This window comes from Gouania willdenowi, chromosome 16 (assembly GCF_900634775.1).
Source record: "Gouania willdenowi chromosome 16, fGouWil2.1, whole genome shotgun sequence".
In the NCBI taxonomy this organism is placed as follows: domain Eukaryota; kingdom Metazoa; phylum Chordata; class Actinopteri; order Blenniiformes; family Gobiesocidae; genus Gouania; species Gouania willdenowi.
The window spans coordinates 25,762,528-25,780,295 of NC_041059.1; the positions used below are offsets into that span (position 1 = coordinate 25,762,528).

General features: G+C 37.3%; 1 protein-coding gene across 1 annotated transcript; it reads right to left on the reverse strand.

Moving 5' to 3' along the window:
- Positions 1-699: 699 nt before the first annotated feature.
- On the reverse strand, positions 700-17,671 carry ttk (ttk protein kinase). The gene is made up of 25 exons (XM_028471012.1): positions 17,541-17,671; positions 16,496-16,583; positions 15,739-15,961; positions 15,492-15,598; positions 15,237-15,380; positions 14,368-14,482; positions 14,210-14,288; positions 14,048-14,124; positions 12,992-13,079; positions 12,385-12,460; positions 12,072-12,294; positions 10,553-10,659; positions 10,280-10,423; positions 10,070-10,206; positions 8,016-8,161; positions 7,703-7,838; positions 6,510-6,602; positions 6,263-6,420; positions 5,315-5,466; positions 5,116-5,240; positions 4,932-5,006; positions 2,625-2,801; positions 1,132-1,228; positions 971-1,056; positions 700-881 (listed from the first exon to the last, which is right to left on the reverse strand). Exons 1-25 carry the CDS (start codon positions 17,541-17,543, stop codon positions 813-815), a joined length of 2,925 nt encoding a protein of 974 aa, XP_028326813.1. The 5' UTR covers positions 17,544-17,671; the 3' UTR covers positions 700-812.
- Positions 17,672-17,768: the final 97 nt, after the last annotated feature.

The following is a 17,768-nucleotide window of genomic DNA, read 5'->3' on the forward strand; positions in this document are numbered from 1 at the left end:
TATTAACCATTAGCCCACCACTTTAATAATAATTAAAAAAAAAAAAAAAATGCATTTTGGTGTATTTTGTCATTCACACATCCATCAAGTATTGATCCTTTCTCTGTTTTGAATCAGCAGTACCAGCGGCACAGCAGTAACATGCTGAGGAGTCAGATAGCTACGGTTTAATGCAACAATAAAATTGTTTATTATTTTATGTAAAATGTTTAAATTGGACCACTCAATTTTAGACAATTCATTTGCTTTCCAAGTTATACATGATGTCTGCATTTGAACTCTGGTCTTTGTCCATGAGATGGAACTGACTGAGTTGTGTCCAACCATGTTGACATTCCTTTAGCATCGTCTTATCTGACCATTGACAGTGGCATCAGCTGAAATACATTTTTTTTTAAATTTAATCTGATGAAAAAAAAAAAAAATCTTCAGTCAATGAATTCTACATCTGCTTTGAGGAAGAAATTATCGCTCCTCAGCTATTTTTCCTCTTTTCACTTTGATGTCTTTTATTCTTTGTGCCCAGAATATTCTCCTGACTGATTTATGTGTTTAGTAAATTAACTTAACTTGTAAAAAAAAGTATCTCCTGCTAAAGTGTGTAATGAGCCAAAAGCTATGAACTGCACATCAGGTTTAATCCACTATACTATATACTGCAATTGCTTAACATTTATTATCACAACACAAGTAAAAAAGGAACTTGTGTAATGTTTATTTTCAGGAAAAATAATACACACGTTATTTTCAACATCTTACTAAAGTGATAAGTGGCTACGGTTACAACAGACAATCCCAATGTAATGGGAGAGCTAAGGTGAGGACTTTGCACATTCCGCAACATCTAACGCTTTCCCGCTGCTGCACATCTTTGCTAAGTTCTGTGGAAAGAGGGGGAAAAAATAAGTTCATTAACATTTATGGAAGTATCAAAGCCAAAGTTGTAACTAAAGTATAAAGTAAGGATTACATTAGCAGCTCTGAGGATGCTGTTTGGAGACTGAAGGGCTGCGAGGTCGGTTAGGATCTTCTGGAGGTCGTTGTTGGACGGACGCACTGGAAATTGAAGAAAAACCAGTTTAGAGTCAAAAAGTCTAGAGGTTCCTGGACCTTGTGTATCCGTATGTTAACCTGGTTCAGGTGAGGACTGGGCGTTTAGCTGCAGGTATGGATGCTCCAGCAGCTCCGCAATGGAAATACGCTCTCTGGGATTTCGTACCAAGCACCTCTGAAGATGAGCAGAGAATCAGTTTTCCAATGATCATACAATATCATGCCCAAACGAGTCACAGGTGCATACTCATCTTCTAATGAATTATATGCACTAAAACATCTTCATTTTTGAATGTGAATGTAGTTAAATGATAAAGAAGTTCACCTTTGTAGTAGGAAGACCACCATGTCATCCAAGTCTAACTAATATATTAGTAATCAGAGGATCACCTGATCAAATTCCTTAACCCTAACTGCTCGGGTTGTATGTCGGTTTGGATAAAAGCATCTGCTAAATGAAAATGTAGTCTTGTAAAGTAGCCAAAAATGATGTAAAGAAGCAAGTGGAACTCCAGTGATGGAATCCATGCTGGACTTTTTCTCAGAATCTCACTGTGTCATCCATCATATGGGCAGCTTTCCATTCAGTGGAGTGGACATAATAATTCATCAAAGATTGAAGAACTAATTAATATTTACATTATTGATAATCAAGGCAGTTTCCAACTCTGTATCTATTGCAGTAGCTACATTAAAATGCTACATGCTAAAGTGCTCCTAACAGCAGGAGGATGTGCTCTACACTGTACTGTTTGCTGTGGACTTCAGGTCAGAGTGCTTGTTGAAACTTAAAGGGCCCATGTTAAGCTAAATAGACTTTTCTGTGCTTTAAACATTATCAAAATGCTATTTGGGCTTCATACACATGCCCAAAGTGATTTTTTCATTGATTCGCTCAATCATTAGTCAGAGGGTGATTTGCTCCTTTCTTACTGCAGGGTGATCCCAAACACCTCGCTGCAATTTGATGAAGCGTTCCCACTTTGATGATGAATTTGACGCTACACTGAGTCTGTGCGGGGAGGAGGAAGTCAGTTTCCCATCTATAGACACGCCCACTCATGAATATGCAAAAGTAGGAAGCAAATCAGCCCGTTTGTGCAGAGTTGCTCAGAAAGTGACTTTTGAGAGGCTAAAACTCTGGAAAACAGGTGAGTTTAGGAAAACAAACCTCAAATACTATGTTTTTGGGGTTCTTAGAACAAATAGAGATGGGTGAAAAATAGCATGACATGGGACCATTAAAAATGCCCAGCTTCCTACTAGAACTGGCTTTTTGACTGGCAGTCAACAGGAGTAATTGGCAGTAATGAACAAAGAGCATCAGGTTAGTGTAGAAGCTTCCATTAAAAAAAAACATCAACTATTTTATCTAAACATGTGAGCTGCAGGATGGAACATTTTAAATTAAATTTGCATTGCGGAAAGTTTCTTTGGATATTTTTTTCCCAGGTTTCAGTTACTTTGAACAAATATCAATAGTACTGCACATAAAATGATAACATACGTCCAAAATCTTTGATTCCTGAAATCTCAGCATATCATCAAAAAAACAAACCATGTTGTGTCACCTTCAACACATCCAGTAAATCCTTCTCTGTGATATCAGGGAACTGGATCTTATGAGATGGATCGATGATGGCATGCAGCTTGGTGATATGGTTGGTGATGTTCTGGAATGGGGTCTTGCCATAAGTCATACAGTAGAGGATGCAGCCAAGGGACCAGACGTCACCTTTGGGGCTGATCTGGGAAACAAAAAAAAAAAAAAAAGCTGTAAACCTTCCATTGCCAAGTATCAGGGAGGATTTAGAGAAAGTTCAACACAGCCACTAGTATTACTACAGAAAAGAGCCATGAGAATAATGTTGGTTTTTGAGAACACACAAAATCCTTATTCCTATAGTCTAAAAACTTTTCTGTGACCTTGTGGAATTCAACACTGCACAAATTTTACACAAAGCAAGAAATAATCTACTGCCACAAACATCGTTTGTGTGCAGCGTTCTTCCTTTCCTGCTGCAGCAGCCACGCAGTGATCCGCGTTGGATGGAGAATGGAGCAGAGGACAATTTTTAAGGAATACACTGTTGAAACATTCCTTTTTCTGCACAATAACATGGATTATGTAAATAGAACCGATGCGTCTCTTGTTTGTACTGCGCACCTTGTTTGTTTCACTGTCATTTGTTACCCGTGCGCTGATCTGAAGTTGACATTAACAGTTGTTTGTTAAATCGGTGCTCACCACTAAAACAAACGTACATGTAATTTCTTTGAGAAAAAAATAAGGTTTTCACCGTCGAGGACGTGTGGCCTGATCCGGACTCTAACTGTGACACAGTTATTTATTTACTCGCCGTTCAAGTGACTGTTTACTGCAAGAGCTGTGCACATGCCTCTGCGTACATCTGTGGAACCAAATAGTAGTTTGGTCCACTGTGCTTGTCTTCTATCAGTCTCCAAGCCGTCTTCTTCTCATTCTTTTTTATTTCTGGTAGTAGGACGCCGCTCCAAGCCATCAAGAACGCACACCAGCCTCATTTGACGTCACGTCTGCACGGACTGGAACAGCAGTACAAAATGTATCACACAATCTTTTTAAGGCAATAGCTAGAAATGTGTGTGGACTCTTTGATGTAGTGCGCTTCATCACCCACTAGCGGTGACGGAGCTTTTATACTCGCTCAGATCTGATCCACTTCATAACTTGGTCCCGACCAGGTTGCTTAAGTTTGAAATGATGAATAATTAAAATCCATAATTCAGACCAAAAACAACCCCGTTGTTACAGAAAAGGCAGGAATAAAACAACCCAGGCAGGAAGCTGCTGATACTGTTAATGTGTGAACGCTCTCTGATTAATTTTTCCATTCAAGACCTGTTTATCACACACACTGGGATGACAGTACATTCTTTAACTGTATGTTCGTTCTGATGGTGTCAGCCTCAGCTTTGAATGAATGAATAAATGGTTTCACTTGTCCGTGCATACGATCGTCACACTGGCTGCATCAGCTGACTGTAGATCAGTCCATCAAATATAAATCTATATCTTTCCTAAAGGATGTCATCAGTAAATGAAAGGATTGCATTTATCATTAATAATCTTCTTTCCTAAACGCAGCTGTCAGATCTGCATCAACCAGGATCTTCTATCAATGGGCAGGTCGTTTTCTAAGATATCTGATTGGTCAGGAGGCGGGGCTTTAGGACCTGCTAAGATTCTAGCCAGAACAAAACCTGGTCGCGACCAGGTTAGCCGTTCAGCATTAATTGCCATAGTGACTAAGCTCCAGCGAGCTTTGTAGTCCACCACACACTGATTAAATCCCGATAAGAGGTAATCTAGATTCGTAGTATAGGCCCTCAAAGATTTTAAGTGTTTGAACAACATTGAAAAGTGGATATATGTCAATTTGTGGAGTAAAATTATGGAACAAAATGAGTGTGGAGCTAAAACGACGTTCAAACATAATTCAGTTTAAAAACAGGTATAAAGAAAGTATTTTCACAAGGTGCAGGAACGAAGAGAGGCTTTACTAATCACCAGCTTGTTTTGTTTTCTGTTTTGAGTAATACTGATTAACTATAGACTATTTGTGAATATGTAGTTTGTATAATGATATAAGGGTTATTCATTGTATTAATCGTTGTACTTAAAAAATTAAAAATCGGTAATGAATAAAGCGGTAAAATCAAATAATTTCACACTTCATCCTACTCTTTTTCGCACATGTAAATTAAGAGGATGTGGATCAAATCAATGGTCTATTCACCTGTTGTAATTCATACATTTTCATTATCTAAACTATTGTTAACATTTTACATGTTTGATTTATTGATATCTTTATCTCAATCAGTCAAAAGAGCGGCACCTTTGAGCGAGCTTTTCCTGCTTGAGACGACGTGTCTTTGATGGCTTCAGGGGGCATGTAGTTTAGAGTTCCAACCTGTAAGCAACAAGAAGGTAAATCTACTGTAAGTTCATAACATTCAACCTCTGCACCGAGGTAGGGCCACGGGTTAAAGAAAGTTCCCCTTATCTCCTCTTCGACTCACTTGTGAATCCTTCATAATGCTGGTAACATCTGGATTGATTCTGTTTGCGATACCAAAGTCGATCAGTTTCAGCGAAGCATTAACGATCACAAAATTAGCTGGTTTCAAGTCGCTGTGGACGATTCCTGCATAGCGTGAAAGGATGGACGGTGAACACATTGAACAACACTGAGCTGCGGTGAGGGTAAAGCAGACGAACCATGTCTGTGGATGGTGTGGACGGCCTCCAGCATGTTTCTCCAGTAGAACTTCCTCTCCAGGGGGTTTATGGACTTTCGATTTCTCAGCCAAGTGTTCAGATCCAAGTTTCCACATTCCATCAGTATGTAGATGTAGCTGTTTGTAATCTCACTGCGCACGCACACACACCCACCATCACGGTTGGGTTCAATTACATTTTAATTCACAATTCCATCTTCAATTATCCATATTCAATTACAATTCAATTATGAACACTTTCACCAGTATCTTTTTCAATTAAAAGCAAAATTACAATGACTATTGCCCCCTTGAAAATCAATTACAATTGTGTTCAAGTTCAATTACAATTAATCACAATTACGCCTTTGATAAATCACCCCATAAAACCTAACATTCCTCTTGTGTTAGCTTACTGTTAGCATCTGTTATGATAACGGGTTGGTTTTGACTCATGTCTTAAATCAGCTGTAAAATACATCATTTCATTAAATATATGTTTCATCTTAGGCTTCCTAATCAATTAAAATATTGGTACTAATATTTTTGGTTTGGGCACCTGAGCCTTTTTGTGTCAGTCGTACAGCCCTCAATTTCATTTTATGTTTTTAATGGTAAAATGATCCTCAAGAGAATAGACAGGTACAATTTATATGAAACATATTTTAATGATTGTTAAAAAGTGTACGTCATAGAACTATAACATTGTTCCAAAGTTTTGCATTTAATTAAATTGTAAATGCGCTTTTAAAGAATTTCCATGCCAATTACAATTACTAAGTCAATTTTCAGAACTCAATTAAAATTCAATGATAGTAACAACAACAGATGGTTTTCAATTACGTCATAATTGTAATTAAATACCAATAATGCAAATTATAAATGAGCCCAACCCTTGCTCGCCATTATTAGAATACTGTGCTAGGAAGAAACACAGGTGTTTACTCACTAATCGTAGAGCTTGATGATTTGATCGCTGTATTGCTGCAAGTGGTTCAGATGCTCGATTTCATTTTTGTAACTCTCCACAGTCTGAGCATCTGCCTCCAGGAGGTCCACGTATTTCACAGCAAAGAGCTGCTTTTTATGATCCAGCACCTGATAAACCTGGCGAGGAGAAAATAAAGGAGAAATCACATTTTTTAGAAATGACAGCATTGAATCAGCATCAGTAGGAGCCATCAGCAGCGTCTCACCTTACTTGAACCACCGCGTCCAATCATCTTGAGGATGAAAAACTGTTTCCCCTTGATGGTGAGGGACTCGTTTGACAGCGAATTGAAGCATGGCTGAAAAAACATCCAAGGAAAGCTTCAACATGCAGTTTTGGTTGGAGGAATATATTTTACATAGCATTTGTGGTCATGTGTGGGTGGCTTAAACAGCAAAACAACTCATCGGAACAAAAGATGTTGGTATTATTGGCTGTACTGGAGCTAGTAAAGATGCTAAACACAAATGTAACAAAATGTACTGGTTTTCATGCTTAAAACAACAATTTCTGGCTAAAAATGTTTTAAAACATATTGTGGCTTTGTTTGAATTTTTTTTTTTTTTATACAAAGTCTTAATTAAATTTCAGATTAATTAATGGGGGAAATTAAGTGTCAGATGAATGTAATTTAAGAAAAATCAGTTGATTCATGTTATAACACTAATAAGCAGCTGATCAAAAATACAATAAATGCAATGAAATTACTAAATAATTAGACACCTGAAATAAAAATATTTGTGTTTTATTGGCTGAGCATCAAATCAAAAGTTTGAACTGCAATCGCAGAGATAGATTTTGAACTGAAGTCATCTAGTTGTGTGCTTTTTTTTTTTTTTTTTTTTTTTACTATTTAAGGTTGCTACTGCTGCCCTTTTTTTACCTTATTTTTTTGATAGATATTAAAGAGAACTTGGCGTGTGTCCAGTTCAGTTTGTCGGTAATTATGTTAAACAAATATGTAGATGTCCAAACCATGCTTTACCTTTAATCATTTTTTATGTGAAAACATTTAAAACATATTAAAGTTCCCCTTCATTGGAGTTTGCAATTTCCTTATATTTTTTACACTAAAAAAATAATAAATCTAATAAATGTAATTACTTATAAGTTCCTAGAAGCAACATAACAACTGAATCATCTTTGTAAGTGTCATGAAAGCAGATGCTGCAGTTCTCTTTCACCAGCAAAATATTACAGGAATTACAAACCAAAGCTGAGATTGAATCAACTCCGTGTTGACATTAGAAGGTACTGGTAGTTAAAGCAGGTTGTAGCTTGAGAGTAGCGTTAGCTTAGCTACAGGCAGCGGTTTGAGGGGCTTTACAATGTGTGATAGAAGGCACACAGGACAGCGTACGACTGCAGAGGTTAAAGTAGAATGTGAGCATGATGCACCTGTGGAGTTTGGAACGATGCCGACTGGTTCAGGGGGGTGCACGGCTGCAGAGCTGCTCCCCCTCCCCCACCCCTGTGTGCTGCCATTGCAGAGGAGCTCGGCTCAGGAGCTCTTTTCTCAACAGGAGTGATGAAGCTGTACGACAGTGAGGTTTAGGATTATTCATACATTTACTGCTGAGTCACTTCGAGCGATGTCAAGTAGCAACAAGCTAAGTCTCCTCCTCTAAGAACTTAAACAACAAAGCTTTGGCTTTAATAGGAATGTATTAAAGCTGAGATAATTCCATTAGATCTCATTATGGAGTGTTACCTGTTTGCAGGGAGGTTTTTATAGTTTGTGGGTGTTTGACAAATGGTTGGTCGGTTCACTCTGGATGGAAGGGAATGAGCCAGAGATGGAACAGACTCCGTTAAACGAGGAGCTGGTTTGGGTTCAGGAGGTGTAATCCATTTATCCTTTAAGAGGGGGAAGAATGATAGATAATAAATAAAAAAACAGTTATTTAGAACAAAAACAGTCTTTATGATCTCATCATTAAAATACTGCAGTCTTCACACACTGCAGCGTTAAAATATGTTGAAATATGGGGTCATTCCATGTCATTTCAACATATTTTTATAGCATCCCGTGCACTTTGGTTTAAAAAAATTCGGCAATTTTTACCAATTGTTCCATAACTAATAAATAGGCACACTGTCAAGTTTGATCGGATGAATACTTTTGGAGATATAGCCAATTTAGTGAGGGGTGTACGTAACATCAGAACAAAAGGTTGCGGATGCCCTAAAAACTAACTGAACTGTTTTCTGATGCATATTTGATGCAGCATTTAAATTACTGTTATGAAAATAATGATGGATACATTTTAATCTGGGTTCCCACACTTTTTCACAAAGTTTTTTCAAAACTTTTCCAAAATGTTTTACCAAATTTCCATGACTTAGTTCTGAATCGCTAAGATCTATTCAAGACCATTAGAGCACAAAAATGAGCAGGTCATTCCAGTGTAATAGTGTAACAGAGGTCTGACAGTGTTCCACGGGTAGTAGCAAAAACATGGCACAGGGAATGCAAGTTGTGTCCGTCACTTATCTACAATGGCACAATTGCCTTTGACACCCATTTTGCAATATTTTATAAACAACGACGCACCAGCTATTGAATGTAACTGAGTGCTACCATGTTTCATTATAAGATTACAATTACAATTTCCAGACACATTTATTAAAAAGGTGTTAGGGTTAAGGGACTTGCTTAAAGTCCCAAAGTATTAGCAAAGGTTGGATTTTAAATTACGATACATTTCAAAAACTTTTCCAAAAGAGTGAAATTATTCCATGACTTTTCAAAACTGGAAAATCATTTTTTCAAATTACAACTCTTTTCCAGGAATTCCATGACCGTGGGGATCCCGTTTAATGTATTTTGGAGGGAACATGAAAAAGTTTTTTTTTTTAATGTTTTCCTGATGCAATGGTTATTTTAATTGTTATGTTTCTAGTGAAAAATCAAGTGAAGGATTTTCAAAATTTGTGAGTGGTGATATAACCCAAAGTTGGGTTCCAAAATATAATTGAACTGTCACCCTAGAACCAATGTACAGTAAATATGTGACTCATCATTAGTAATGTTAACAGTCTATGTGATCAAATTAAACAGAGCTGAGACATATGCAAAGTTGTTTACTGAAGGCCCAAAAATGTTCAAACGCCAACAAACTTTTTTACAATTTTGTGGGTCTGGCATGTCCACCAGATAGGATGTATAACAGATCGTTTTGTATATTCTGAGAGAGTAGGTGGCGCTGTATTACTTTACTAAATTTAAGTTTCCTATGTGATGTCGTTCCTGAAATATTGGAAAATGAAAATGGAAGAAAAATAAGGGCAAACAAAAATTGTATGAAAATCGACACATTAACCCCTCACTAAATTAGCCATATCTCAAAAGGTATTCATATGATCAAACTACAAATCTACAGTGTGCCTATTTAATAATTAAGGAACAATTGGTTAACATTTCATGATTTTTTTTAACCTAAGTGTGAAGGCCATTTGTTGAAATGACATAAAATGACACTATGCCATCTCATTCATCTGATATTCATCTTTTATGCAGCATTAGCAGAGTAGCTAACACTATCATTTAAACATGTGACCTAATGGATATTGGTGTGTAGGCACTACTGTAGGTTGAATTAGAGATACATTTAATTCATTGTTTGCTGATAAAGGACATATATGACTGCAGGTATTTACAAACTATTTTTGAAGCTGCTATCTGGTTATAACTACACGGGTCAAATGAGGCTGTATGTGGCCATTATAAAATGAGCGCCAGCAAAAAATGTGTAGTTTTCAAACCTCTGGGGAAACATGGTAGTTGACTAAAGTTGGGACCTTCCAATCTTTGCTGGCAGGCTTTGACTGCTCTGCAGAGAGACGCAGAGGAACACGAGCAGGAATCTGCACATCTTTGTTTTCCACCACAGTGTGAAATTCTGAAATAAAAACAACAGTCAGACTGACTGCAGTGCAGAAGCATTGAATGAAAAAATCATGTCAGGTCTTCACCAGTAGGAAGTGGCTCCTCCTTGGTGGGAATGAGCTGCTTGTGTCCAGCTTTGAGGTTAAAGATGGCTAGATCCAATAACTCAGCTGGTCGAGGATTTAACGCCACTGCTTTGTGAAGAATTGAAGAGGCTTTGCTCAAATTACCTACAAGAAAAAAGACCAACGCTTTTACAGAAGTCTTGGAAGAATCAGGTTGATAAAACAAAAAAAAAAAAAACACAAAGAAGATTCTATTTTTTTAAATAACTACTGTATCACATCTGATTATCTCACCTTGCGAGACCTCAAACTGTGCATGCGCTATATGGACAAAGGCAAAGGCTTTGCAGTTTGATCTTGCCACAATAAAATGATCCTCCGCTTCATCTGTGTCCTCGATCCTGTAGAAGAAAAACACATCAGCAAATCACAAACTTAATTGTATCGGGTTCATTCAGCATCTATCTCCACCTTTTCTGAACAGGGTTACCAATAATCGATGGTTCTAATGCTCCAACGTGACATCCTAAAAGAAAAGTAGAGAGGGGTGGATTCACTAAAGGTATAGGGGCATAAAAATGTGTGCAAATGTCACACTCTAATAAGGGGTACAAACCCCAGGGAAGCAGGACTGTGCATCACAATGCACCCACAATGCATTTAGCGCGTTTCCCTCTGATGACTAAATTATGTAAAGTACGCAAATCTCATAAGGGGCACAAAAAAATGGGAGGAAGAAATGCAAATACATTAATGCAGTGGGTGCAATGCAATTCATAAAATCTGGAACCGTTTGCGGTGATTGTTTTATGCGCCTAAAATAGTACGACCTACAGTCAGGAGCAAACACACACACAAAGATCATCGCTGCACTGAATGTTGACACAAAACAAAGTGAAGATGGAAGAAAATGCTCCAGTTGACCTTTCTAGTATAAGAAAATAAGTGAAATAAAACAATATTACATTAACAGCCACTGAATAAGAAAATTCAGAGTAAAGTGTGTGTGAGGAAGATAAAAAGCTGAACGCGCGTGTGGAGTCTGGTATGGCTGCGGTGAAGAGATATCCACTAAAATAGTGTCACCGTTCATAGGACAATTTCAATTAATTGTTTTTCAGAGATATAAAATAAAAATTGTATTTTTTCATGTCAGATTATCATAGATTGATTTTTGACCAATGTATCAATAATCGCAGTATCGTCATATTGTGAGATAATCGTTATCGTGAGCTTTGTAACGCGTATCGTGAGGTACCCAGAGGTTCCCACCACTAGCCTATACGTGCACCTTTAAGTGGCGCAATCTTAGTGAGGAAACAGCGCCACTAAAGGATTTAGGGGCGCACCTGGTTTACCACCCTTTATTTCAGATCATAGTGAATCCGCCCGTGTAGGGATGAGCATCGTTAACCGGTTTCGTTTGGGAACCGGTTCTTAGTCAAACGATACTTTGGAATCACGAACAAAAACCCTTTGCGATTCTGCATTTGATTCTTCCTGGGCTGCACCGCCACTGTAAACAAACGTACTCCACTCGCAAATTTGCGATGACGCCACACACACACAATCATTTTACTTGTTTTAGTATTGTTTATTCTCAGCAGTGAATAATTAAGATTTATGTTAATAAACCTGATATCTATTTTAATAAACCATGTTGTATTATTTTCTGTACTCATGTACTACTTGTTTTTCAGCCTTTCTGGGAATCGATAAAACAAATCGATTAGCTGGAATTGATAAAGCGTCAGAATCGCTAAATTCTTATCAATATACATCCCTAACCCTGAGTGTGCTGAGCAGGACTCACCCTTTTAGTTCTGCATATCTGACCAGGATCCTGGCATAGCTGGCATCTTTGCTGTACTGCCTGATGGGCAGCCTGGAGAACACCTTAGAGTAACAGTCCTTGAGTTTGTTGAGGAGGCCGACGTCTGTGTGAGGGTTGCCCCTTTTCTCCAGGCTCATCAGGTACAGCCAGCAAGACTCTGGAGAGTTTGAACTCACCACCTGATCAAAAGTGTGAGTTACATCTGCCAAAGAAAGAGAGAATGAGAAGAGCTCAACAAATGTTCAGCAGCACCTTTCCAACTTAAATCCAGTGTGAGCAGGATTTAATGTACCTTCCATCTTAAAGGTGGTGGAGTCTGCAGCAGCCTGGTCCTCCCTGATCAGAGACTCTGGACTGAGAGACGCTCGCTAAAACACAATAAAGAGCAACAGCGACACCCCTTAACTATGGTACCCTTTTAACCTGCAAACTGGGACCAGTTAAAAAACAAGTTGTCGGTTGATTCAGATTTAAAAAACTCTGAACAAGTTCCAATGAATAAAGAAAAGAAACCTTACAGATAAATAAATTAGACCATACAAATAAACAAATATATAGATTTATTTCACTCATTCACATTATAGGAAGAATAAAAAATCTTTGCTGCAAAAGGGGGTGGGCCACTAATCAAATTGTGCAAAGCATAATCATAATCTACGTTACATGACCTTTGAAATGATATATCACATGATTTTGTTCCCATAAATTTGGAAATTGCGTACACATCCACATATTATAGCTACCAAATTTCAGCTCGATCTGTTCCCGATTAACAAAGGAGTAGCGATTTTAACTAGGGTACACAATAACAACAAGAAGAACACAGTGAGGGTGTTTTGAGTCTGGTAACCCGGCCTAAAAAAACAAATCATGACAAGTAAGCAGCAGTTACAACTTACCTGAAATGGAATGAAATCTCCCTCCTTAGCATTTCTCATTGAAGCGTGGAACCCAATGATTGAGTTCATGTTTGAACCAGACGTTTGTCTGGAACAAAAGGAAAACAACCTTTTTGTAGTTTGAGGATTCTCATATAAAGTCAATAATAGTGATTATTTGTCACTGTTAATGTTAGTGTGCTGTGTAAACTTATTCTTAGAAAAGCCACAGTGACATTCTACTAATTAACTCTTTGGGATAAAACTTCATTACCCTCAAAGTAAAGTCAAGAGAGATTAATGTTAATTAATTAGAGGTCAACCTATATGGAATTTTCAAAGGCCAATGCCGATATCGATTTTTTTTTTTTTTTTTTTTTTTTTTCGATATCGATTTTTAAGAAAAAAAATTCAGTTGATGGCCGATATACATTTTTTTTTTTAAAGCACATTGATGATGAAAGACAATTGAAACACTCACGATATAAATGTATATATTACCAATTCAATGAAATACACCAATAGAATTCTAAACATTTATTGAATTAAATATACCCGTACACAACCAAGTCAAACAATAAGTACAGGACGGGTAAGTAGCAGTAAAGTACGACAACAATATACAGTACAATGTGCAAGTAGTCGGTTTAAACTAAATACCTGCTTTAGGTATAACCACTCACTCCTTCCCTCTGTTCACAGCCACCACCGTTATACCTAAGCTTCCCACTTGCTACCATATGCACAACTACAACATCACATCTCACTTTAAAATAATTACCTCCTCCCCACCCATTCCATTTCCTACCTTGAGTCTCACCTCCCTGTTTTCTTCCCCCTCACATAGGTTTAACACTGCCCTCTCTTTTACTATCCTCCCTATAATAAAGTATTTCTTACCCTTCCTTAGGGAGGCCTGGTGATAGTAAAAAAAAAAATTTTTTTTTTTTTTGGTCGATGGCCGATCTTGAAAAAAGTTCATATATCGGTCGACCTCTACAAGAAATAGTCTATGATTTTTTTGTTTGACTGTAGGAGTCATAAAGCCAAAGTATCACCTAAAAGCTCCAGAAATACCTGGACACACTGGTGGGATATGCTCCATCATCTTCTTTTTCTGGGATGGAGAAAGGTACAACAGGAACTCTCCCCAGCTGTCAAGTACAAAAACAACTTCCAAGTTCCAACATTAAGAAACTTCAGCCGCACTTGCTTCAGGTAAGGGAATTTGACACTCACCATGCCAACTGTTCTTTTGCGCTGTGATTCAGACCTCCATCCTGGAAGATGGTCATCAGATCCTCCATACGGCTCCATCCTGTTAACGGGAGGACGAAGTCATTGCTTCACACAGTCTTTGTGGAACATTTAAAAGCTGCTTGATTCTAATTTCTTACCCTGAACCAAAGATGCTGGGCAGCTTCAGGTCACCTGTTCCATCAGATATTCTGCTTACTTTATGGGAATCTGAGATTTTTCTCACTGAATCTTGTGCATTACCAACGGCCATAACTGAAGAAAGAAAATAAAGCACAAAAGACAATATAGGGAGAAACAAGAATGTTATTACAGTAACAAAAACAAAACATAGCTAAAAAAATACACTACATCAGTGTTTCTCAAATGGGGGTTCGTGATGGCAGTACAGAGGGTAATAGAAACAGAGAGAGAGAGGAAAATTAGCAAATGAAGGCATTAAAAATATGGGGTTTTATAATGTTTATTTTTAGTTAAAAATGATAATCATACTAAATATCCCTAGCAACTGACAAAACGACAACAAAAACAAACAAAATGAGGAAAAAACCCCACAAGATTACGACAAATTAATAACAAAACTAAACAACATAAGAAACAATCAAACAACACACACACACACACACACACAAAATTAAAACAAAAAAATGATAGAAATTATTTTGATTTGAACATGAACTGAAAATACAAAAGTCAGTCATGATCTCACACCAGGTGGGAGATAATCAAAATAGATTCATTCAGGAGGCACCAAATACAGCTTCATTCACTTGTTTACAATGGAGTTCTTTCAACTGTGTGTTACCACTCATTCATTCCATCATGATGCTCTGTAGTTGTTTTTTTTTTTCATTGAATTCTAAGCAAAATGTTGTAGTCAGACAAAGGGGGTACTTGGATTCAGAAATAAGAGAAAGGGGGTACTTGAGCCAAATAAAAGTTTGAGAACCACTGCACTACATAATCTAATCACAGCTGGCATGATTATGAATGTTGATCGACAACTCACATGGTACGTTTTCTTTGTCTGCTGAACCAAACGGTTGGATTTTTCCTGCCTGCATGCTCTGCAAAGCAGCCTCCAGCAACTCTTTGGGCTTAGCACCCACATCAAACGCTGCTTGCAGTATGTGAATGGCTCTCTTTGTATTGCCTTGCACGCAAAAAAAGATTAAAAAAAAAATAGATGAATAAATAAAGAAATTAACACTAATACTTGAAATGGCATGTTTTCCCAAGAAAGAGAGAACAAAATCAATGTTACCTCGTGAATGCTCAAACTGTGCGTGTGCAATGTGGACAAAGGCAAAGTTCTGGCTGTGAGATCTTGCTACGTTGAAGTTGTCTTCAGCTTCATTAACATCCTGTATCCTAATACAAAATGAAAGGGGAAAATTTCACTGCCACAGTATTTGTTTGCTCAAACCAACAATGAGAAAACTCTTGTATCAACAAAAAGAAAATATATATTAAATAAAATGTCCATGGAAACACTCGGCTGATTATCTTACGCCTTCAGTGCTGCAAATCTAACCAGCATCCTGGCATAACTCTCATTCTGAGAGTTCTTTCCCAGCGGCATGTTGGAAAACACTCGGGTGTAAAAGTCAATGAGACGGGTGAGGTGGTTATGGTCCAAGTGAGGGTCCCCCTTCTTTTCCAGCTCCATCAGATAAGAATAGCATGACTCAGGTGAGTTGGAGCCAATGACCTGGTTTATATTATCAGTGTCATCTGAAGCAAGAACAAAAAATTAGAATGGAGAATTAAAACACAGTTCCATTTGTTTAATACCGGGAATTAATCTAATAATAACTGGTAGGGGTGTCCCAATCCGATATCGAATATCGGTTCGATATTAACCTGAGAACGAATATCGGATACAAATTTACAGATTCTCCGATTTTTTTTTTTTTCTTTCTTTCCCCCAATTCATTATTTATTTATTTTATTCAATTGTAGAATACTGTAGAAATTATATTGAAGGTTAAAATGTACTGTATGTAACCAATTGGTTAATAATAAATGGGTCAGTTTTTCTCATACCTACTGTTGCTGACTAATGTTCACTTGGTCAAGCCTTTTCTAACATTTCACACTACAAATTGTTTTTTTTTTATTAAACAAAAAAAAAATTATGATTCATGCTGATATCGAATCAATATCGGTATCAGCCGATGCACAAGGCTGCAATATCTGTATCATATTGGAAATGAAAGAGTTGTATCGGGACATCCCTAATAACTGGACAACATGGACTTGGCTTACCTTCATTCAGATACTTTTTGATGTTGTTGATCTTCTGATAGAGCTTTGCAAGTTGCTGTTTCCTGTCTGTATGTTCCTCTTCTTCCATCTAACATAGGTGGATGGACAGACAAATCCAAATAAGATTATAATAAGTGTCTTTATAGGGTTCAATAATACAGGCATCAATAAACTGAATGAATTAACACCTACAACAGAATGGTGTTGCTATACATCGAATCAGAGATTTGACAGACTTACAAAAACCTCTGATTGCATTTGAGACACAAATTAATTTATCAACCAACATAGACATAATGAAAAAAGAAACTACATGTCTGACAGCTTCATTTAAATGCCACTGTGTTCAACCATTTAACACATCCAATAACAGAGTGGTGCGAAATAATCTGTCTTTGGACAAAACAAATCAATGCCACACTTGCTTTTATTAGGATCAATAGTGTAGTTATCTTTACCATAACCATGAACATGATTGATGCATAGATGTTTGTTTTGATAATATGTAACATGGCTGGATGTCAAAGCACAACCAAAGTGCTTTGTACCCCTTACTTTTTAATTTTAAAAAATAAGCATAATACGCTTATATTATGAAATGAAGTGTAGAGCAAATTCAGTTTGAAGGAACAAAAGATGTTCCTCGTTCTGGACAAATGGCAACTGTATTAGATAGTAAAAAGTGATGAGCTCATTGAGCTTGCCATATTGCATTACGACCATTTTTTGCGTATCGATGTGCTGCAGAAAAATCCCCTCACGTCAACAATACATTTTGAGTAGTCCATTTACTTTTCAGTCAAAGCTAAAAAAAATCCCAATTTAACAAGTAGGAAGTAATATTTAAATAAGCTTTTAACAGATCTCAAACAACCTGCAGAACGTCCGGCTTCTCTCTGGCGTATTTCTAGTTTATATTAGCATGTTTAGCTTGAGCATGCTAATGATGGAGTAGTTAGAAACTGCCTCATCAGTAGACAACACGTTTTCTAAAGGGAACAATGTACGAACTAAGCAAAATCTGAATATTTAAGCTTAATCTTACCATGTTCACGCTGACATTTATCCAGGGAGGTTTAAAAAAAAATAATAACAATACTTTGTTTATTACGAGTCAACCCAGCGGAATAAAAGAGACTGAACGGTTACTGCCAGATTTCAAATATGACACTTCCGTTCAAAAAGTGTTCTGATTGGGTCGTTTTTGATGACGTAGTTATGGGGGGCGGGGGCAACTTTTAGGATAAAAAGTATTACATGATATTGCATTTGA

What these genes read in the sequence shown, in the direction of transcription:
- ttk (XM_028471012.1), bottom strand. An exon ending in CAAAAAGTATCTGAATGAAG is followed by an intron (nt 15,962 to 16,495) that starts GTAAGCCAAGTC and finishes TTCTTGCTTCAG; the next exon opens with ATGACACTGATAATATAAAC. An exon ending in CATCGTTCCAAACTCCACAG is followed by an intron (nt 6,603 to 7,702) that starts GTGCATCATGCT and finishes ATGTTTTTTCAG; the next exon opens with CCATGCTTCAATTCGCTGTC.